General features: G+C 39.1%; 1 protein-coding gene across 4 annotated transcripts in view; it reads right to left on the bottom strand.

The window, feature by feature from the left end:
* Positions 1-24,600, bottom strand: part of sntg2 (syntrophin, gamma 2) — a 172,309-nt gene that overhangs the window by 58,846 nt on the left and 88,863 nt on the right. For all 4 annotated transcript variants that reach the window (XM_051951641.1, XM_022198754.2, XM_022198755.2 and 1 more), the window contains exons 9-11: positions 18,991-19,115; positions 3,441-3,570; positions 498-536 (exon numbers count right to left, since the gene is read on the bottom strand). In XM_051951641.1, coding sequence (XP_051807601.1) covers positions 498-536; positions 3,441-3,570; positions 18,991-19,115 — 294 coding nt within the window. The remainder of the gene's footprint in view (positions 1-497; positions 537-3,440; positions 3,571-18,990; positions 19,116-24,600) is intronic.

Below are 24,600 nucleotides of genomic sequence, written 5' to 3'. Positions count from 1 at the left end.
GTATAGCTGGAGTTATGTTTAGTAACTAGCATTTGTTGTTGTTCTGGTACACTTGGATTTAACATCATGGTCAAAGCTGTTGGATCCCAAATGGAAACAGAAAGGCTGAAAGGGTCAATTAGGGGGCCGTTCCTGTAAACATTCATGTCACCTCATGCTTGCCTCGAGGTTCTGCAGTGAAAAGCTGCCTCATGACACTATCTGCTCTCACAAGCACTCCCCCGCACATATCCACAGATGTACAGATTATTGCTCTTATAGTCAAATTGCACATTCATGAGGTGTCACTGAGTGATGCAGTAAATCATAAAATCACAGCATTTTCAGTTGAAGTCTGGCATCTTCCACTGTTTTTCTTTTCTGTATATGTTCTACTGCTAACTAAAAGTGGACTGTCAGAAGCGGTTGAAGGAGTTGTTGCACTTATGGCATTTAGACATCAGTTTTCAAGAAGATATGTTGGGCTGGTGTGTCGAGTTAGGCCAGTGTCAGCATACCTGATCATCCGAAGAGCAGTATTTGTTCACTATCTTTATCTACAAGAGAAGCAAAACAGTGACATATACATTTACAAAAGGCTACATTACAGATTGTATTTTATAAAGGCATTCTGACCCAATTAATAGCTGTAAATAAAACTGGTGAGATACTCCTAACACATATACACTATATTGCCAAAAGTATTTGCTCACCTGCCTTGACTCGCACATGAACGTAAGTGACATCCCATTGCTAATCCATATGGTTCAATATGACATCGGTCCACCCTTTGCACCTGTAGCAGCTTCAACTCTTCTGGGAAGGCTGTCCACAAGGTTTAGGAGTGTGTTTATGGGAATTTTTGACCATTTTTCCAGAAGTGCATTTGTGAGGTCACAAGCTGATGTTGGACAAAAAGGCCTGGCTCTCAGTCTCTGCTCTAATTCATCCCAAAGGTGTTCTATTGGGTTGAGGTCAGGACTCTGTGCAGGCCAGTCAAGTTCATCCAAACCAGACTCTGTCATCCATGTCTTTATGGACCTTGCTTTGTGCACAGTCATGTTGGAAGAGGAAGGGGCCAGCTCCAAACTGTTCCCACAAAGTTGGGAGCATGGAATTGTCCAAAATGTCTTGGTATGCTGAAGCATTCAGAGTTCCTTTCACTGGAACTAAGGGGCCAAGCCCAGCTCCTGAAAAACAACCCCACACCATATTCCCCCCTCCAAACTTTACATTTGGCACAATGCAGTCAAGTGCATACCAAGTATCGTTCTCTTGGCAACCGCTAAACCCAGACTCGTTCATTAGATTGCCAGATGGAGAATCGCGATTCATCACTCCAGAGAACGCGTCTCCACTGCTCTAGAGTCTACTGGCAGTATGCTTTACACCACTGCATCTGATGCTTTACATTGCACTTGGTGATGTATGGCTTGGATGCAGCTGCTCGGCCATGGAAACACATTCCATGAAGCTCTCTGTGCACTGTTCTTGAACTAATCTGAAGGCCACATGAAGTTTGAAAGTCTGTAGCGATTGACTCTGCAAAAAGTTGGCGACCTCTTGGCACTATGCGCCTCAGCATCCGTTGACCCCGCTCTGTCAGTTTACGTGGCTGACCACTTCGTGGCTGAGTTGCTGTCGTTCCCACACACTTCCACTTTCTTATAATACAGCTGACAGTTTACTGTGGAATATTTAGGAGCAAGGAAATGTCATGACTGGATTTGTTGCACAGGTGGCATCCTATCACAGTTCCACACTGGAATTCACTGAGCTCCTGAGAGCGAGATTTTATACAGCTGTGGCCATGGAAGTGATTGGAACACCTGATTCTGATTATTTGGATGGGTTAGTGAATACTTTTGGCAATATAGTGTATCTTCACACTGTATGTATACACCTTTTCTGCTGCTTGATAAAATCTAAACGTTTCTTGCAACATCTTTATCTGGATAGAACAATGTGTGCCAAATGATACTAATTAATTGAGTCCATTCACATGACAAACAGCATCTTAAATGGCAGCATGGGAAGACACTTTCACGACAAATTAATGTGTCATATCTGTTGACATAACAAGGATTCTGCTGATTTCTCACTAGCTAACAGAATGCAAAAGAAAGGCTTAATACATATACAAAACAACAGTATGTATGCAATCCCAGGATGAGACCCATAAAAATACAATGTGCTTAAGACAGATCAGACACCAGCATGTCCTATAAGAGTTCTATTTCAGTTTGATCTTTAAACCAGCAACCAGCAGGGCTGAAGTCAGTGGATTATTATGGAGGTCGACTAAAGACCACCTGCCAAACATGCATGACACTCAAAAAGAGAAGCAGAATTCAAAATTCTCTCTGGAAGGTTATCACTCTGCCAGAAAAATGTTGCAAACCCAAACATTGTCACGCTGAAAGCACACTTGGTGTGTCAGCATATCATGCTCAGCATGGTGCTTTGCTGCTTGCTTTTTCCACCTCAGCTGCATTCAGAAGGTTCGTTGTCACCTGAAATCTGTGTATTATTAGGCACCATTTGGCTGTCTGAAAGAACATCAAAGAGCATCAAATAATCCTCCACTTTGCCAGAATACACTCACCCACATGTAAAAACTGGAGACAGACCCCAGGGGTGTCACAGAGTCTATTTAAAGGTTGTAGGTCATTAAAACAAAAGTTCCGCTCTCTCCCAAAGCGGGCACACAATTACATCCTGATTGGCCATTTAGCAATCACACTCCATGTCCATAATTAGGTGATGCAAGCATGAATTAATCATACTTTTAAAAAGGCAGCTGTGCAATCGTCAAGCACGGGCATACAGTACGTCTGCATCCTTTACCAAAAATGCTTTGCATCATCAGTGTGATAATCAAAGTGAAATAGGAGGAAATGAGAGAGAGAAGAGCACATGTCGAATGACTACTTAGCAGTCATTAATTAGGTATAAGAGAGCCTCTTTTTTTGTTGGCAGAGGAGGAGAGGTGCCATTGTGAGTCGACGAGTGTGTGCCAGGAAGGGTCTATTAAAACCATGTTAATGTGTAAGGGGGAAAAATACATACAATGTGGGCAAAACATACTGTACTTCAAGTATCAGTGTTGGTGTTTTAGACTTTTAAATATAAGGTAATCATATATCGCTTGATGAATGTTTGTGAAATTCTATGATTCCCTGAACTAATAATCAGTGCATTTATATTACTAGAAATGACCTTACTTTAATTAGATGACTTAGATTTAATTAGATAACTTAATTAGGTAACTTAGGTCTGAAAGTAGAAAATAATTTTTTAAAAATCTGACAAAAACTCATTTCATTACACAACTTTTAAAACACATAAATATCTATGAAGCTATTTAAGTTCAAATCACAGATTTTCTTTTCTCCCCTCATTTTCAATAAAGCCTTGCAGAAAGATCCAACCAAGCCTCTAATGTCAAGAGATGGACTTACGTTCTCCTGCGTCAAGTCATTGATATTTGTAGATATTGCTTGAAGCCAGTCTGTGCTTTCTGCTGCAGTGAAAAATTGAAGAATATTGGTGCTGGCTTCATCCAAGGCAAAGACTTCAAAACAGTTGCACCTGGAGAAACATAGAGGTCAAAATTAGACAGAAAAGGAGCAAGAGATTGAAGACGCTATTGCACAAAGTGAAGCTGAAGCAGTTTGTTACTCACGTTACCCTCCTTAAGCTGTGAAGCTTCTATTATTATACAGTGGGTACGGGAAGTATTTAGACCCCTTAAAATTTTTCACTCTATGTCATTGCAGCCATTTGCCAAAATCAAAAAAGTTCATTTTATTTCTCATTAATGTACGCTCTCCATCTTGACAGAAAAAAACAGAATGTAGAAATTTTTTGCAAATTTATTTAAAAAAAAATGTATATGTGATAAACTATCTACAGAAAATATTTGGTCATATATTTTTTTGTAATTCATAGTCATTCCCAACAGCCATAACACACAACAAACTCAGTGCATCACACATTATGCAGTTCAGTACAGCTGCCTGTGATTATACACTTGGCCAGTAGGTGGTTTCATGTGCACATGAAGCTTCAAGAAGTGAACCCTTTCTCGAACCTCAAAAAATTCTTATTGGTCGAGCCCAACTCTAAACCTGCAATTTTTAAAAAAAGGGTCAACAGGGGGTGACAATTCTGGTTACAAAAAACAGTCTACTTGTGGAGATCAATGAGAAAATGATCCTACTTCTCATTTGATTTGTAACTTAACTAAACATTTTCTTCATGAGTTTATGGTCCCAGTTGCTAGTTTCAAGTCTAGTTCAATATAGCATGATGTTCATTTAATAAACTATGGTTCTATTCAGAGTAAAACAGACAAAACAGCAGAATAGTTTTAATGTCCTTGAGTTCGCAGCCACTTCCACCCTGCCCTTGTTATGGCGGGTTTCAAAACAGCAAGATGGCAACGACTAAACTTCAAGACCTCAAAATAGCATTTCACAAACCAGTCGGTATCTACACGGTCACTGTTATGCTGCTATGTCTATCTTGTGAATACAGTCTCTAGTTCAATGACATAAATATGCAACATTTTGGAACATGCTCTCTATTAGTAGGTTAAATTAGTAGATTGATAAGAATATTCTGTTTGTTGAGTTAAACAAGGCATGTGTTGTGTTTAAGAATGTGGTTCTGTTTGTTTCATACAATCTAGTGGAAACAGTTTTTTTGGAATTTAAAAAAGAGACATGTAGAACAAAGTGATTTTGCTGGAATGTCACAATTTCCTGTGTAGCATAACCACTGAAGTGATTATATTTGCACTCGTTAAAATAAAGGGGCACCACCTCAGTTTACCTGAGGAAAATTATCAATTTAAGCTTCAGTGTTCCGCCCGCGGAATTTAAGAATTTAGGCATGGTTTCAACTTTGTGCCAGCTATGTGCTGTTATTGTTGTTCCCTTTTTTCTCAGAGTGAGGAAAATATATGCCTGTGAGTACTGAATTACTTACCGTTTGTGTTATTGAATTGAGCAAGTACGATGCTGTTGAGTTTGATCTGGTACTATTTTCCGCGACCGCAATGCTAACCATTAGCATGTCAATAGGTTTTCCCATAGGAATTAGCATCAAGCTAGCGGACTTTGTTTATACGTGTATTTTCGTGTATGTCGTTACTTATTGTATTTTTCTTGTCTTTTCAGTTTTACAGTAATTTGTGTGGAGATAAAGCGTGGCCTGAACCCACAAAGCGTCGTCTTTGTATGAAGACTGTTAACTACCTGCCAACTTGACAAGACGTTAGGGAGGGCAGAATATCTAGCTTTTTTTCATGCATGCATGGAACACAAGTAAACTGAAGAATTTAGGCAAGGTTCCAACTTTGTGCCAGCTTTGAAAATTCTTTAGTAGTAAAGCACTGAAAATGAGAAAAGAGAAAAACCCTCAAAATTTTTATTAACTTAATATTAAACTTCAACGTAATTTCAAGATAATTGTTCAAAGATGTTAATCCCATATGGAAATGCGGCACAAAAAAGGAATAATCAGTAGACTAAATAAATAAAACTTAGAAGCTGCTTATCATGGTGATCAGAGAAACTTGACATCACAACAGGTCAACACAACAAACAGTGCAGGAAAAGGGTCCCTAAAACTTGTTGTGCTGATTGACACCATCTCTTTGGGAGTGTAATCAAAAGATGACCTCGTAAGCTTTCAAATGAGCCATACCATGTCGAAATCTATGCATTACAAGGAAAGTTACGACCGGAAAACCAGCTGTGTAATGGTCTCGCATGTACCAGATGTCGTTTGTTTACAACTTCACTCCCGTTCCAAGATGGCGGCCAGCGTATCGCCAGCGTATGCTGGACAGTGGCGCGAGGCTTCTATGATTTCTATAATCTGATTACTCTCCCTTTGTCTTCAGGAGAAAGGGGAGATGATGTTTATCAAAATGAACTTAATGCATGGTATTAAATGCGCAAACGCGATCTGTTTATTCCTCACCATAATCCCGTTAACCAAAGGTGACACAATCATAATTATACAAGCTAACAAATCCGTGAGTTAATTCATTCATTCAAACTATATGTGAATGTGCTCTAGACACTAAAAATATATGTCACAATGAAGGTACGGTAACATGTCATACATATGGTAATGAATAGCACAAGTTTCCCCTTTTACATTCTTAATAGGAAATAAATTCAGAGGTTAATAATGGAATTCATTCCAAAATCATCGTGTCCTCCAACGTCAGTAGGGTGTACTGTGGGTTCATGCAAGAAATTGGAATAAACCAGTAGATTAATAACTCCATGTTCATATAACCTACAGATATAAATTTTGAGTATGTGACAGAGGAAATGCTCACTGTTACTTTGGTAAACCTGAGAACACAAAATACATGTCAGAAACAAACATTTTAGTTAATTTATGTTTCAAGATAAAACTGTGACACTCTCAACTCCGGCTCTCCATGAGGGTCATAAAAGTTTTACAACCAGTTCTTATCAGATCCTGCTAAAGGGAGGCAACATGGCATTCCTGGGGGAAGGAAGGCTAGGTTTAGACCTGGATGAAAGGTTGATTAAAGAAAACATTCACAGCAGGAGTAAGAGTCTTTGTTTTTCAAATGGTTTTTCCAAGGTGTTGATGTTCTGCAGGGAACTCCATCCCTCTGCAGGAGGTCGGAGGGTCCATTACATGCAGAAGAAATATATATAACCCAGTTTTCTTCCAGAAACTGGGGGTTGCGAGACCAGAATCACAGATGTCCTGCTGTAATTCAACCATGGCATTAATGGTGCCTTTCTCCGGGCAGAGAGAGTGAGCCCTGGTTCTGTCCAATGTCCAGAATGACAGTTTGATGTGGCTTCTAGACCCCCATCCTGAAAGAAAGTGTTCTTATCTGATTTGTCATCTCATCTGGAATTCCAAAGACCAAGCGTGTTCACTACACCTGATTTTCACGATAGAACCCCATGTCACACATAATGCGTTCAAGGACCACTGGAAAGTTGAAAATCTGACCTTTAACAGTTGCTGACTCTAATAAGCAATGTAAGTTTGGCAATTTCTAAATGAAAACATGTTTTTTCAAACCTACCAACAAATTCTGTGGTCCAGAGAATTACTAGAGATGTAAGCATGGTGCTGACCATCTCACCCAAAACTCCACCAGAATGCAAATATTGAACTACTCCCTTCACAGAAACTTTTAAACTTCTAGGTTTTGACATTAATTTCAATATTCATGGTAATTTAAGCTGACCAATTCCTAAGAAGCCCAGGAAAAAATAAATAAAAAAACTAACAACTAAAAAGAGCATCCTCAGTGACATCCTCAAACTGGTTATGTCAAAATAAAGTACACTGCAGTTGATGTAGAGAAGTTTCCCTTCACAAACTATTTATAGGAAGAAATGAGATATGAAATATTTGGCTTCATTTGGGTATTTTTATTTTATTTTTTTAGAAAACTACCATCTCCTTGGAGTGCCTTAAGGTTAAATACACTGCTTAACAAACACAATTAAATTTTTCTCTTGATGGGGTGTTGATGAGGTCATCTCCGAGGGGATCACACTCATCAGCTAAATGTGATTCCTTCTGACATTTAATTTCAGTGCATTTGCACGCTCCTGACACTTTTAGCCTCAGAGATAGTTGCAAAGAGTAAAAAAAAAAACAACATTATGCATGGAAACAGTTGTATTTGACTGTGAAGCAATCCCTGGCAGAGTGGAAAATCTGCAACATTAAGGAAAACTCTTAAGGTTAAAGAAATGTTGAGCAGCAGCAGCAAGGAGATGTTATGAAGGTACGTGAGTTGAAAGCTAATAAACACAGAAATAATATCAATTTTTCAATGCACAGAGTATGAAGAGGGAAATCTTCCAACACTGTATCTGCAATAGGCTTGTTAAAATCTTATGTTCCACTGCCTGTGTACTGACCCAGTGACTCTCCAGGGGTGATTTTGACTGGACTTAAATGTCGCTTTTTGATTTAACAAGGGAGCAAATTCTAGTTTTTGTCATTGTACCGCAGCCAAATTAGCTCAATGCTGTGATTTGTATGACTATAAAGAATCACTAATGGATACTGAGAATATTCTTTCTTGCAAACTAGCAACACCAAAATACCCCTATTTGTCTTTTAGTGAGTAGATAAAATTAGCAACTGATGACAAGACATTAGACACAGAATCCACAGTTTATCAGTTAGAGCCCTTAGTTAATGCAAAACATCTGAGGTTGTACAGTCATGGGGGAAATGCAAAAAAGAATGAAAGCGCAAAGAATTTAGAGCTCCTAAGGCAGAGATTAATCAAAGGAACGGACAGCTGGCAGATCAATGTCAGGAGAACACAACCCTGTCAGGACGAACTGCTAAAATCCTTCCACCTTCAGTGAGCAGGACAGAAATCCTAGTGAGAGATCTAGGGAGTGTGATTCTTTCATACAGCTGCACTGTTCCCAAGAGCACAAATTATTGTGCCTTGCCTGCTGACTAGGCAGTAATAAATCTGCAGAGACAGAGCATGGACCTATCACCCAGTCAACATGCAGGATAACACATGAAGGATATTCGGCGGGGAAATGTTTTTGAAGAGGAATCCGGCTATTAGTTTCAGTGGAGTGCAAACAGCAACGAGAGAGAAAATGTGCCATGGCTACTGATTAGTGAGGCGGGGAAAGGGGCAGGCTTTGGGGCATTTTGATTTCAGCATAATGAGTGACAGAAATGTATTTGTTTTTGATTCCCTACCAAGAAATGCCTAGATCTAAGTTTGGCTTTGAATCCATGGCAGTGATCAAACACACAGCTCAAATAAAAACACAGACTTGCATCATCACAAGGCAGTATTTTAATTTGATTACTGTTGCAATCCCTTTCATGAAATTAACCCAATTTTTTTACCCTGCATATACATTCTGTGTTTATGCTTAGTCATTATTTCTCCATATAAGAATCCTCTATTACCATTTTGGAATCAGACTGAACATAAAGGATCTCCAAGGAAACAAGGCAAGCATGCATGCAAGCAATTGCAATTTTACCAAATCGACAGTAGAACCAGTCTTTGCTTTTCACCGCCTTTACATTGAAATAGAGCTTTAAAACTTGCAAATCTGACAAAAGTGTTATCAGCCCAATAAATGGCTGCTTATGAGTATTGGTCATTCTAATACATATGGGCCAGTCATGACATTCTCTGTTCAGTTGGCACGTTATCATTTATTCTGATTATTGATAAACAGTAACTGACAATGTTGATGTTTTCTTGAGGTTGCATGAATGAGAGCATGTAAAATCTCAGATGGAGTCATCATTTAGTAATCATGTAGCTAGTAAACAGAGCAACCAAGACCCTAAACTTAACCAAGTAATTTTAGGGCCTAAACTCAACCAAACACAGACTGACACACAGTGAAGGAAAGCAAACGTCAAAACTATTTTACATCATAAATACGGTCCAATACAGGACTCAAAATTAAATATCCTTGGTGAAAGTTTGCTGACTTGCATTACCACAATCCCATTCTCCAAATGCAAACTTTTCTACGACATGATTGGTTGATAACATTCAAATCGGAGAAACTGTGTAAACCAGACTTATTGTATGTACAGTCTGTATACAATATTACAATATACAGTATACAGGGTTATTCACAAAGAATGAACCAATTTCATTACACAATATTTAATAAGGAAAAGCAACAGAAAACTCCAGCCAAGTCACCAAGTATTCTACTCACAACCAATTTTTATTTGATATTTAAGGTCACCAAATGACATCGAATAACAGCAGCAATCAACTCAGTGGATTGTGATATGGTGATATGTATCTGGGAGGAATTCTCTAATTGCTTTGATGTTGCCCATGCTGCAGGTGGTGGCATCATTGAACACTTGTAAGACAGGAAATAAAAGTTGATTGTGAGTAGAATACTAGTGACTTGGCTGGAGTTTTCTATCGCTTTTCCTTATTAAAATATTGTGTCATGAAACTGGTTCATTCTTTTTGATTAACCCTGTGCAGTTTCCAGAAGGTCAGCCTCTCTCATGCACATGTGCATGTATCCCTGGATGCATATAACTAGTGGAGTTAGCAAAATGTCATTCCAGTAGCTTAACTTCCATTTACTTTCAGTCAGAAATGAATCTTGTTCTTTGGAAAGTTGCAGGGACTTTCTGCTCGTCACTTGAAGTAAGCTGCTCACGTGTTTTGTGCTGCTCCTCGTTTTTCCAAATTTTTACAACAGTGGTAGAAAGTGACCCATAGCTAGCACGAACCATAGACTCTCATTCGCCACCTTAATGGGAAATACAGCAGGTTGAAATATCCTTTAAGTTTGTGAGTGTCTAAGTGTCTAAAGTAATTAAAGCGCTGTCAAATGATTAGACATGCAATACTGAAGGAATCGCTTAATCGAACACCTGAAGAATCCATATTCATCGGCTTCAACAGAAGAATGACAACTTGAGTTATAAGGTAACGAGATTAACATAGATATATGACAACTGAATTAAGTGCCAGACTTGACAACATGCTTTTGATCCGCTTCGTGAAGGTGAATTGAGCCTGTTTTAGGACACACTGCTTCCCTGTTTTTTGCTGCATCTATGAAAGCTGTTCTGGGCAGACATTCATGTTTATGTCCAACTACAGTATATAGATACTTTAAATGCTTTAATGACCAAGAGGTCTACAGATTTACATGTACCTACAAGTCGTGTTACTGATAGACTGTTAAATCAGATGCAGCTATATTCAGCCGATATTGAGTCCACTATGTAGGTTTGCACACAGAGAAGCTTCTTTCACCAAGGTTGTACTTATGTATGCTTTTATTAAGTTCACTGTGTTTTATAGGCTAGAATGTGCCTTTATTGAAGTGTGATTATTACTACAAAGTGGTTCTTCCGTGAAGCAGTCAACTAGCTGTAACTAGCCATTTTTGGATATAGCTCAACAGTGGATCAGTTTTAATTTCGATGAGGGAATAACAGAACAAGAAAACACTATTCGCACTAGTTATAGCGTGAAAATAAATCACAGTTAAATTACTTTAGTAACTTCTTATCATAAGTTGTTTGACTGCACAATAGACAGACACATTAATTGCAAATCTGGTATATTGCTTTTATATTTCTAAATAGCCGGTTTAGATAGTGTTAGCTGGATTGCATCAAACTCATGAGGGCTAAGACTTCAAGCATTATATAAATACATAACTGATGACTTCATGCAAATAACTGCTTGCTTTTAGATAAGAAACAAACCATTAACACAGTACTGTAGGCAAAAACCAATGTACACAGTTTCTTCTCTTTCAAATGTATCCATTTTGTGAGCTTAAACAAAAGACTAAGAATGCCTCACTGTCAGACAGAGGAGCAGCTCTGATACCTCAGCCTTGCTGGGAAAATGTGTGCAAAGGAAAGAAAGCAGGCTTGCTCTCTGTTTCTTTACTGTCAGCTACACATGTGGCCCTGTTTTCAGACTCCACTTTTTTTCTTTTAAACATGAGTGGATTTCATTTCAGTAATCGAGAGAAAAACTTAGAAAAATCTAGCTGTCATCCCAACCCAGAACAACTGTGCCACTAAATATCACTGGAACACTGTGTTATATTACCTTCCAGACACAAAAACAATACAATCTGCAGAGTCAACATTAACAATGAATGAGAACATGAGCATCAACAACACCTTCCCATCAACATTAATGGAAGCTCCTCATGCTGGCACTGGGACTAAAAATTCTGGCCAATGATAAGAAATCCTCTATACCACAGTGACAAATAAACTGCATTGTGTTGGATAGTTTAACAATCCAGCTGTGCAATCTGTCAGGTAAACTTTAAAAGCCTCAAGTGTAAGTTTTTATGAAGGACAGCACCTCAGTACACACAACTGCGGAATCATGAACGATCCTGTGTATGTACTGTGGCGTGTAAAATGTTATGGAATAAACTATAGCTGCTCAGGGCAGTCCAGATCCAAGCCTCATATGAGCCACAACAGAATCATTTATTTGCTTATGTGGTTCGGCTTAAACTTTATACACTTCCAAGTGGTTTACCATATGATTTAAAATTCCCCTCCATCCATGTTGAAGATGTTTTTGGGACCATTATTTGCTCAAAATGAGCTGTTATGGGTCAAAATCATGTCTGTAGCTATGTACGCTTTTCCTGTGAGCAGACGTGTGTTCTGTGCATCAGTTGGCACACTAAAGCTTAAACATTTAATTGAATAAGCACAGTTGATTTTTGAGTGGGGCTCAGGTAATAAAAATAACATAAGGAAGCTGGGGTTTGGAAAAACAAACAATTTCACTGATAATATTCCTGCTTTGTTGCTATTTTACTGTGTTATTATGAAGCAGACTGAAAGCAGAATACATCATAATAGTAACAATTAATTAGGTATGGCATTCTGATTTGTGATATGCAAGTAAAACCCACATTAACTCAGTATCAAAGCAATCTGCAAATTAAGAGATCCAATCCAAAACAGATTTTAGGCCTATAGACATGAATACTTACCCATCGCTTCAGTCATTAGATCTACCATGTGCATGTGTTCTGATTTGTCTTCGACAATCAGACTTAATGAGAAATTTAATCCATTTTTGATGATTTCAACATGAAGATTTATGCTTCATTTGCATGCTTCGTTGTGTTCTGGGAAATGGAATCATGAAAAAGTCTTATATTTTTAAGATTTGAAGTACAGAGTCACAAAAAACTCTGAGTTGCAGTTTGTATCTGATCTAGCAAAAATGACAAATGCACAATGCACATATCAATGAGAAAATGGGGATTTTCTAGCAGCCATAGACCATAGCAGGACTAGGTTAAGAACACGAATGACATCACAGTACATAAGCCTGACTACTCTTTTGAGATCCTGTCCAAGATTCTCTGCTGTTCACCTCCATCGACCTCTATATAATCTGTATTTGTGCATTCTGATATACCTGCTTCAGCCATGTTTTGCGGAGTAAACTCTGATATTGATGTGCTCTCTGGCTCCAGGACTCTTTATTGACTGAACTCTGCTATTTCTGATTCTGAAGCGAGTTATTAGGCTTAGTGTGACTAAGCTCCAAATCTCCTCCATACATTTCTTCAATATTTCACTCCCACTTAGCCCTCATTAAACTGCTGATTAGACTAAACATTTGACAGAATTAGCATTGCAGGATTGTTGCTTCATCTAAATAAAATCTGGAGGTAAAGATTAATTTCATAGGTGTCTCTTCAGACAGTGATTTAAACTGTGATGCAGATGAGAATCAGCTGCTGTATTCTGGACTGATGCAGTGATACATTAGTAGACAAGTAAGAAGCCCATAGTTACTACTGCCATCTTACAGATAAATGCTGCATTTTGTTTTGAGATGTCAGATTTTCTGTCATCTTTCGGATTCTTGAGGATCCCTAAGCCAAAAGGTGGCAGATGGATTTTATGAAATAATCTTTATATATTCAACTGCAACTTCACCATTAAATTTGGTATTTTCCTCACTCCTTTACACTATGGCATAAGGATAATTTGAATGCATAGCTAAAAGTGACAGATAAACGATAGTTATAGTCAGAGAAGTTATAAGGCAGAGACTCCCCACTGAAGGAATCCTGAATAGAAATCTATGGGAAATTTCCATAACGCTAAAGCTTGTGATTGTATAATGTGTGAGAGCTCCTAGGCTGCTCACCTGATGGCTGACACCTGGGATGGCTCCTATATAAACTGGTGTTTTAGCTGGCAATGGTGCTTATCCTTCATTTTCTCTCGGGTTTCCTGAGGTATGGTCTGGCTGATTTGGTTGGTTTGGTGAAGCTATTTTGTTTTCTCACATACACACGTGGACAAAATTGTTGGTACCCCTCAGTTAAAGAAGGAAAAACCCACAATTCTCACTGAAATCACTTGAAACTCACAAAAGTAACAATAAATAAAAATTTATTGAAAATTAAATAATCAAAATCAGCCATCACTTTTGAATTGTTGATTAACATAATTATTTTAAAAAACAAACTAATGAAATAGGGCTGGACAAAAATGATGGTACCCATAACTTAATATTTTGTTGCACAACCTTTTGAGGCAATCACTGCAATTAAACGATTTCTGTATTTGTCAGTGAGCGTTCTGCAGCTGTCAACAGGTATTTTGGCCCACTCCTCATGAGCAAACAGCTCCAGTTGTCTCAGGTTTGATGGGTGTCTTCTCCAAATGGCATGTTTCAGCTCCTTCCACATATGTTCAATGGGATTCAGATCTGGGCTCATAGAAGGCCACTTTAGAATAGTCCAACGCTTTTCTCTCAGCCATTCTTGGGTGTTTTTGGCTGTGTGTTTTGGATCGTTGTCCTGTTGGAAGACCCATGACCTGCGACTGAGACCAAGCTTTCTGACACTAGGCAGCACATTTCTCTCCAGAATGCCTTGATAGTCTTCAGATTTCATCGTACCTTGCACACTTTCAAGACACCCTGTGCCAGATGCAGCAAAGCAGCCCCAAAACATTACTGAGCCTCCTCCATGTTTCACCGTAGGGACAGTGTTCTTTTCTTCGTATGCTTGGTTTTTGAGTCTATGAACATAGAGTTGATGTGCCTTACCAAAAAGCTCCAGTTTGGTCTCATCTGTCCAAAGGACATTCTCCCAGAAGCTTTGTGGCTTGTCAACATGCATTTTTGCAAATTCCAGTCTGGCTTTTTTATGAGTTTTTTTCAGCAGTGGTGTCCTCCTTGGTCGTCTCCCATGAAGTCCACTTTGGCTCAAACAACGACGAATGGTGCGATCTGACACTGATGTACCTTGGCCTTGGAGTTCACCTTTAATTTCTTTGGAGGTTGCTCTGGGCTCTTTGGATACAATTCCAACGATCCGTCTCTTCAATTTGTCATCAATTTTCCTCTTGCGGCCACGTCCAGGGAGGTTGGCTACTGTCCCGTGGGTCTTGAACTTCTGAATAATATGAGCCACTGTTGTCACAGGAACTTCAAGCTGTTTAGAGATGGTCTTATAGCCTTTACCTTTAAGATGTTTGTCTATCATTTTTTTTCGGATGTCCTGGGACAATTCTCTCCTTCGCTTTCTGTTGTCCATGTTCAGTGTGGTACACACCTTTTCACCAAACAGCAGGGTGACTACTTGTCTCCCTTTAAATAGGCAGACTGACTGATTATGAGTTTGGAAACACCTGTGATGTCAATTAAATGACACACCTGAGTTAATCATGTCACTCTGGTCAAATAGTTTTCAATCTTTTATAGAGGTACCATCATTTTTGTCCAGGCCTGTTTCATTAGTTTGTTTTTTTAAATAATTATGTTAATCAACAATTCAAAAGTAATGGCTGTTTTTGATTATTTAATTTTCAATAAATTTTTATTTATTGTTACTTTTGTGAGTTTCAAGTGATTTCAGTGAGAATTGTGGGTTTTTCCTTCTTTAACTGAGGGGTACCAACAATTTTGTCCACGTGTGTACATGATCACACATCCATTCACTACAGACAAAACTGATGAACTGATTTCACATTTACCTCAGTTTTGTTAATAAATTGCATTTAACTTTAATTTGCCATAGGTCATCTCCATCTTTTGTCCTTCCTTTGAGCCAGGTTGTGACAAATGCATGTGCCGCCCAAAAAGCCAATCGTCTGCTTTATAACAGCCGGAAATAGACACATCCAGCTAATTGCATTGTTGCTGTGACGCCAGTGCAGTGTAGTGAAACTTTGCATGTTTAGCATAAGTATATCCTGTGGTGGAAAATACTTTATAAACCTTAATTTTGGCAAAGTTACCAAACTTTCAAATCAGTTTTTTTTTAAATCAGATTTGATTGTTGACTCTATTATTGTAGTTTCTATGTGAGCACTGAAATTGCTGTTATGGACAGTTGTGGACCTGGTCTTCGTAGCTCAAAATAACTGTCCTGGGGAGTTACCAAAATGGCCGCCAAATGAAGAGACTTGCCTATGAGGCTGCTGGTCATGGTGAGGTCAAGGTTATGAATAAAACTGAAACAGCCAAAAACATGGATTACTATTTGAAATGGTTTGTTTTAGACGACAAGTAAACTGTAGAAACAATTAGCTAAAAGAAATAGACAGTACAAATAGCCTAAAATACTAACTTAGCTAATTGCTAAACAATTAAAAGTTTAAGTAAGTAAAGAATCGGTGTGAAATAAATACAGCTTATGAAATATATATATTCATTTAAAACAGAAACTGAAAACACTGGAATAGCATACAACATCTCTCCAAGTGTACGCAGGTGTTAAAAATACTGGAATAAATTACTGGCTCCACATGATATAGATTGGCTATTTGATTAAGCCTATTTACACTTTTGCAACTTCTACCAAGCAGGGTTTTTTTTTCATGGTACTAGGTACATCAACTCTAGATGGATGTTTCACTATGTTGGATGTATGATCCAACAACTTGCTGACATCCTGCTCCTTTGTATGTTGTTATTTGAGCATGGCTGAAATAACAACAGTTATTTGAGTTTAACCATTTGTTGTATTTATCAAGTAGGTTTTATTTTCCTCTCTGTCCTCTCTTATCATCTCCTGTTTGCTTTTTGTAAACAAAGCCTGCAGTTGACCCAGTAATGTTTGTCGCAGCTGAGTCAGTCATGGCTTCTCAGTTGTGCTGAGGAACACAGAATTAATTTTTTTAGGATGGAAAATTTGTCTTGAAAGAACCATACATACATACATACCATACAGTACATTTATGGACAGAGAATACGTGAGGCAACTGTTTTTGTTTCTACAGTGTCTTGCTATGACAAATCGCTTAATATTAGTCTTTTTTTAAAAAACATAACATGTCTTTCAAGCCCACCAGTGGATTTTGTGGTTCATAAGCAGTATTATTTGGAGGGGAAATGACTTGAAATACTTAGCTAAAAGTAAAGAATAAATGGCTGAAATGTTCGGCTTTCCCAGTGAAAGCATAAATATTAGTATTACAAAAACAGCCATTGTCTAAGCAAACTAAACGTTGATAATCAAATTGTATTAAAAAAAAGAATATTGCCACACAGTTGATATAGGTTTAAATTAATGCCTATTAACATTTTGGGAGCACTGGGTGGTGCTGATGGAGGGGTACTTGAGCTCAGCTGATGGTGCGGCGGAGTGTAGTGAATTAAGAAATATTCAAATAATTTTTCATGGAAAAATCCTAAATAAAGGGTTGTAGCTTACCCGTTCTGCTGCTTCTCATGAAGTGTGAACTATTGCTATGAGAAATATAAATCTAATGGTGTAATACGAGTCAATGACAAGGTTTATTTTTGACTTCTAGTACTTTCGAAACTAGCACTAGGTCCATTTCTTTTCCTAATCCTTAGTAACAATTACAGTACAGGCTGTTTACTTGAATCACTGCAGACCTCCAGCACTGTGTATACAGATGTTATGGGAAAAAGTTTACAGGCAGCGTGTTTGAAAATCAGTCCAGCAGAAGTGTTGTTTAAGTGTAGACTGACCACCACCTTTAACCTGGGAGGACTGTCAACAACACAGTAAGGTATTTTAAAAATCATTTTCTTATCACTGGCAGCTGCTCTGGGCTTGAAATTGGATAATACCCAACGCGGCCACCCATAAACAAGTTTAATAAACATTTTTAATTAAGTATGCCGAGCAGATTTCCATCATTTATATATCATTAAGTACCTGCCATTTTTGAATACTGCAAATTGACATTATAGAGTAAGAGACTTGGACTCAGACTACTGCATGAGTGTAAGAAATGATAGGGAAAACTGAAAAAGGTGAATCATTTAAAATTTGAATATAAAGCAATTAGAATAGATTAGATGCTTCGGCAAGTTGGCTGTTTGCGCAAAAATGGTAGCATTAGATATTAGAGCATATGCCTGAGCAGTTACATTCATGGTAATAAATTAACTTTTGGTCTTTGTGTTGGTGTCAACCCATTATTGCAGCAGCTTCTGTAGGCTTTCTTCTGCTTGATTCTGCTGTTTAATACAAAAATATCTAATATAAACATCACAGTACTTTGGTTAATGGCTGAAATTCAAAAAAGAACCTTGTACTGTTAAATCTGTGAGCACAACTTCATTTGTGCTCACGCTCCATTAAAATATATAACACTAAATGCGCAGCGTTTTTTTTTTTTTCAAAACTGTATTGTTTGGCTTAACAATAATATGCATTGTTTAATACTGTGTTGCACTGTACATGCAGTAGTACTTATATCATATTACACTAATTTGTCACTGATAAGGTGCTCATGATTTAAGACCTGCATTTGTAGAATACAGACCTTTAGATCAACAGCAATTTGATTCACATATGAAACAGAAATAAAACAAAAATAAACTTGCCAATAATATGAACGTGTTGAAATCTCTTGATACATTAGCATACTGCGCACAACACACTGGGTTGTTATAAACCATTACCCAAATACCTCAACGAGATAAAACAAAGGCGATTATTGTTTTGAAGTGACAGAAAACCAACTGAAACACAAAAACAATCATAACCCAATAAAGCAGTTGATACACCGCGAAATAAAAAAGATTCAGCTTTTTATATTAGAATGCTTTATGGGACCTGAAACGTTCTGATCGTCAAACATTAAACAATGTCAAACAGTACACCTCTGAGGTTTATTTGGTCCCACCGTTTGGCTATGATGGAAAATGCAGACTGAAAAAGCATCTGAAGAAAAATGGTCGTGAAATTACAGTACACAAGAAAATCAATACAAAAAGGGGAGGTATAATAATCAAAGGCATTTACAAGTTCGACCAGTGTTCTCGCAGTCACACCTTCTGAGCCACAGCCTCACAGCTGCAGTGACCTTTTAAGCCGTTTATGCCTGTGCATAGATATTGGCATTAACATCCTCCTCCTAAAATGAAAAGTGCTTACTAAGCCAACAACTGTGCTCAGTGAACTGTGCACCTTAGAGGTGAATTATATCATGCTGGATTACCCTTACCTTAATTTATCTGTGCCAGCTTTGTATCTGGAGACTCTGGCCATTAACAAGGGCAGGCAGACGGCATCCAGCCAGCGCTTCTCATACTTTGGTTCATTAGCTGAGGGCGAAGGGGGCGATGGAGTCTGCATGGAATACATGAACAATGCAATGAGCTTCCTGCTTCCCTCGCAAAGTCCTTTTGATCATTGAGGATATGGCCTGGATGTAACACTTGCACTATTTACATGCACAAAGAATTCCCTTCTTAACCAGGGGAATTCAGCCCCATGGCATGTAAACATCAAAATAATGGACCCCAGAGTAAACTGTTTCTAACCTATTATATTTGAGACAGTGAGAGACTCTCAGAGTGTTCACAGATTCCAAAATACACTCAACAAAAATATAAACGCAACACTTTTGTTTTTGCTCCCATTTTTTATGAGATGAACTCAAAGATCTAAAACTTTTTCCACATACACAATATCACCATTTCTCTCAAATATTCTTCACAAATCTGTCTAAATCTGTGACAGTGAGCACTTCTCCTTTGCTGAGATAATCCATCCCACCTCACAGGTGTGTCATATCAAGATGCTGATTAGACACCATGATTAGTGCACAGGTGTGCCTTAGACTGCCCACAATAAAAGGCCACTCTGAAAGGTGCAGTTTTGTTTTATTGGGTGTGGTCTACTCCGCTTCAATGGCTGTGCGAAGTTGCTGGATATTGGCGGGAACTGGTACACGCTGTGGTATGCGCCGATCCAGAGTATCCCAAACATGCTCAATGGGTGACATGTCCGGTGAGTATGCTGGCCATGCAAGAACTGGGACGTTTTCAGCTTCCAAGAATCGTGTACAGATCCTTGCAACATGGGGCCGTGCATTATCCTGCTGCAACATGAGGTGATGTTCTTGGATGTATGGCACAACAATGGGCCTCAGGATCTCGTCACGGTATCTCTGTGCATTCAAAATGCCATCAATAAAATGTACCAGTGTTCTTCATCCATAACAGACGCCTGCCCATTCCATAACCCCACCGCCACCATGGGCCACTCCATCCACAACATTGACATCAGAAAACCACTCACCCACACGACGCCACACACACTGTCTGCCATCTGCCCTGAACAGTGTAAACCGGGATTCATCCGTGAAGACAACACCTCTCCAACGTGCCAGACGCCGTCGAATGTGAGCATTTGCCCACTCAAGTCGGTTACGACGACTATAGACATAATAAAGAGTAGACGCTGCTCAGGGTGCTGCGCAGCAAGAAATACGACCGCCATCTTGGTCCGGTTATCCGCTCCACTCAGCGCTGTTTGACAGCGCATTTAATCCATCTTAACTCTGAATATTAAACTGATTTTCACGCGTTTTTTTATTTTTACTTTTTTGCTGCAAACGTCATACATGTAGCGATGATACAGGACGAATGGATCGGCGTATTTTAATATTCATATCGGGAATAATAGATAATAATAACAATAATAGGTAATAGAATATTCTGATATTAAGCTCGACTGTAGACAGGTATTTTGCAAACACTAACACACACATTAATATATGTTAGAGAAGCAGATAATGGCAGTAAAGTCAATTATTTTAATAATGTGAAGAGACAATATATGATTACGCTATATATACATATATAAACAAAATACTGACTAATGAAGACATTAGTCAGTTTTCTGATATACTGATTATATTGATACTCCATACATGATTTATATATGTAGTATGATTTTCTCTGATATTGTCAGGGCCCTCTCCTCATCCCTCCCCACCTGGCATCCCAAACAAACCCCCTCCCTCATCCTTTTCCTCCCTGTCTGTCTCCCATCCGCCCCTCTTCCTCTGCTTTCCCTCAGCGCGGCACCTGAGTGGAGTTCGGATTCGCAGCCGTCTCCACTCAGGTAATCAATCTCCTCCACGAGTCCCGGGCAGCTGGAAGAAATCATCCTGATTACCCACCTCACAATAAGTACCGGCTCAACACTCCACACCCTGCCAGATTGTTGAATAGACTTTCGCTGTCAGTTCTCTCTCTAGCCTCAGAAAGTTCATTGAGAAATTTTGACATTTCTAACGTGCGCCTTTCTTGCTCTTTTCCAGACCCAGCTGCCCAGAGACCTCCTCACCTGGAACCCTCATCTGACCCCCCTGAGCCATTCAGCACCGGTCCCCTCCCCGCTCGGATCCCCCATCCCGCCTGGACCCCCTCCTGGAACCCCCGACCCGTTTCCCTCCCAGCTGCTGAAGCTGCAGCACCCCAGCCGGCTGCTTCCTGCCTCCTGGAGCCCCCTCCCGGAACATCACCGGCGAGACGCCGTCTCTGCTCGACCGACCCGACACCTCAGCCACCCCCTGATCGTCAGAGTGCCTCTCCAAAACCCCTCTCCTCCACCGAACTCCAAGCCCTAGATGTCTGGCCGCCAGGGATCCCCCACAGTGATCCGCGGCGCTCCGGTCCCGCCCGGACCACGGACGACCGCCGATCCCCGGCCCCCAGACCCACCCGACCACATCCTCCCTCCACCTGCACTCCTTGTCCCTGCATTCCGGTCTCTGCACTTCAGCCATATCCATCCCTGTATAATAAATCCTTTTTCAACTTCTCCGGTTCTGGTAGCAGTGGCTCTCTGTTCGGTCTGCACAAACTAAGTCGTGACAGATATATAACTTTTATCTATTATATTTTCTCTGATATATAACTTTTATCTATTATAGCCTATATATATGTGAATGATGTTGATACTCCATCTATGACTTATATATCATTTTCTCTGATATATAACTTCTATTGTTTTATATAGAAATATGTCTTCATTAGTCAGTATTTTGTTTATATATGTATATATAGTGTAATCATATATTGTCTCTTCACATTATTAAAATAATTGACTTTACTGCTATTATCTGCTTCTCTAACATATATTAGTGTGTGTGTGTTTACAGTGTTTGCAAAATACCTGTCTACAGTCAAGCTTAATATCAGAATATTCTATTACCTATTATTATTATTATCTATTATTATTACTAACTATTATCTATTATTCCCGCTATGGATATTAAAATATGCCAAACCATTTGTCCTGTGTCATAGCTACATGTATAACATTTGCAGCAAAAAAAAACAAAAAAAAACGTGAAAATCAGTTTAATATTCAGAGTTAAGATGGATTAAATGTGCTGTCAAACAGCGCTGAGTGGAGCGGATGACCGGACCAAGATGGCGTCCCCACCGCTCGTCAGCCCCAATAGGCAGTAGCGGTCAATACTCTTTATATATGTCTATGACGACGACGAACTGGAGTCAGGTCGAGACCCCGATGAGGACGACGAGCATCCAGATGAGCTTCCCTGAGACGGTTTCTGACGGTTTTGCAGAAATTCTTTGGTTATACAAACCGATGTTTCAGCAGCTGTCCTAGTGGCTGGTCTCAGTCCATCTTGGAGGTGAACATGCTGGATGTGGAGGTCCTGGGCTGGTGTGGTTACACGTGGTCTGCGGTTGTGAGGCTGGTTGGATGTATTGCCAAATTCTCTGAAATGCCTTTGGAGACGGCTTATGGTAGAGAAATGAACATTCAATACACCAGCAACAGCTCTGGTTGACATTCCTGCTGTCAGCATGCCAATTGCACGCTCCCTCAAATCTTGCCACATCTGTGGCATTGTGCTGTGTGATAAAACTGCACCTTTCAGAGTGGCCTTTTATTGTGGGCAGTCTAAGGCACACCTGTGCACTAATCATAGTGTCTAATCAGCATCTTGATATGGCACACCTGTGAGGTGGGATGGATTATCTCAGCAAAGGAGAAGTGCTCACTGTCACAGATTTAGACAGATTTGTGAACAATATTTGAGAGAAATGGTGATATTGTGTATGTGGAAAAAGTTTTAGATCTTTGAGTTCATCTCATAAAACATGGGAGCAAAAACAAAAGTGTTGCATTTATATTTTTGTTGAGTGTACATTGCAAATGGCAGCTCTGTTTTCTTTTCCTTATGTGCATAATTATCTAATTTAATTGGGGTAAGAGCAACTTAACACTACATTTAGCTTGTACATCTTCACAAATTCAGGCTGTACAGTGGCGTAGTGGTTAGCAAGATCCCCGGTTCAAATCCTGGGCTGGGGTCTTTCTGCATGGAGTTTGCATGTTCTCCCTGTGCATGCGTGGGTTTTCTCTGGGTACTCCAGCTTCCTCCCACAGTTCAAAAATATGCTGAGGTTAACTGATTACTCTAAATTGCCTGTAGGTATGAATGTGAGTGTGATTGTTTGTCTGTATTTGTAGCCCTGTGACAGACTGGTGACCTGTCCAGGGTGTCCCCTGCCTTTGCCCGAGTCAGCTGGGATAAGCTCCAGCACCCCCCGCGACCCCAGTGAGGATAAAGCGGTGTATAGAGAATGGATGGATGGAGCTTCACAAATTCTTCACACATTAAAATCTAGCGGTGGTAGGAAGAGTGTAATATGCCCCAAACACTTTAATACTAATCAGCACTGTAAACTGTTAATAGTATTAGTATAGTGTTCTTTATACCTGCAGGACTGAGACATCATAGATTTTTTTCACTGACACTTTTTTTTTTGCATCTACTGGAAAGAACTACAGGATTTTTTCTCTGCAAATAATAAAAATAACTTTTGTTGCAATCAGCACAAATAAAATGGAACTAGGATCAATAGACTGTGGTTAAGATAAGATGTAAAAGTCTAACTCTAACCAACTCTAAAAACTATATTTAGCATGGACTTCCATTGAAACTGAAAGATTACTCAGCAGAGCTAAATACAATTTTTTAACAGAACAAATACACACACTTCTTCATTTTATTGATGAAATTGTGTTCTAGCTCTCATTTTTAATTTTCAACCCTGCTATGCAGACACAATGCCCATAAGCCAGTTTCATAACCTCCAGTGTATTGCAAGTTTGTTTGTTTTCTTTACTATGTTTGTATATCTGTGTTGTTATTTAAGGTATTAAGTACCTTTAATATTAATTTATCCACAGATGGTCCTAATATCTCTAAATGTTCATAATATACTGTATATAGCATATACTGTGAGAGTATTTTTTTTAAAAAATCACAGTAGGTAGTTCTCGCTTCAAAACGCAACTTTGAATCCAATAGTTTGCAGAATTAGTAGATGAGTTGGAAAATGCATTTCCACTGATTTGTTTCTTTGTTATTCAACTTCTTATTGAGGAGTAAACATATGCCATTGGTCTTTCATGTGCCACCAAAACGTTTCAACCAACAAAGTCTGTCTGTCTGTGTGTTAGCAACATAACTCAAAGACAGACAAACGGATTTGGATGAAATTTTCAGGGAAGGTCAGAAATGACAAGGACCAAGTGATTAGATTTTGGCAGTGATGCGGCTTACAGTCTGGATCCATAGATTTGTTAAAATTTCTGTATCATTGCGAGATAGTAACACGGCGTCACTGTAACTATGACAAGTGAACACTATGTTAGCTGCCTGCTGACGATCACATGATTGCGATCCTACAACACATTGACCATTGGGGACTTCTCTGTCAGAAATGATACAAGGAACAATTGATTAAATTGTGGACGTATTTCCGAGTCCCATCAATTC

The sequence above is a fragment of the Acanthochromis polyacanthus genome, chromosome 1, assembly GCF_021347895.1.
Source record: "Acanthochromis polyacanthus isolate Apoly-LR-REF ecotype Palm Island chromosome 1, KAUST_Apoly_ChrSc, whole genome shotgun sequence".
Lineage (NCBI taxonomy): Eukaryota > Metazoa > Chordata > Actinopteri > Pomacentridae > Acanthochromis > Acanthochromis polyacanthus.
The sequence above is the reverse complement of the archived record's forward strand: the minus strand, read 5'-3'. Positions and strand labels throughout refer to the sequence as shown.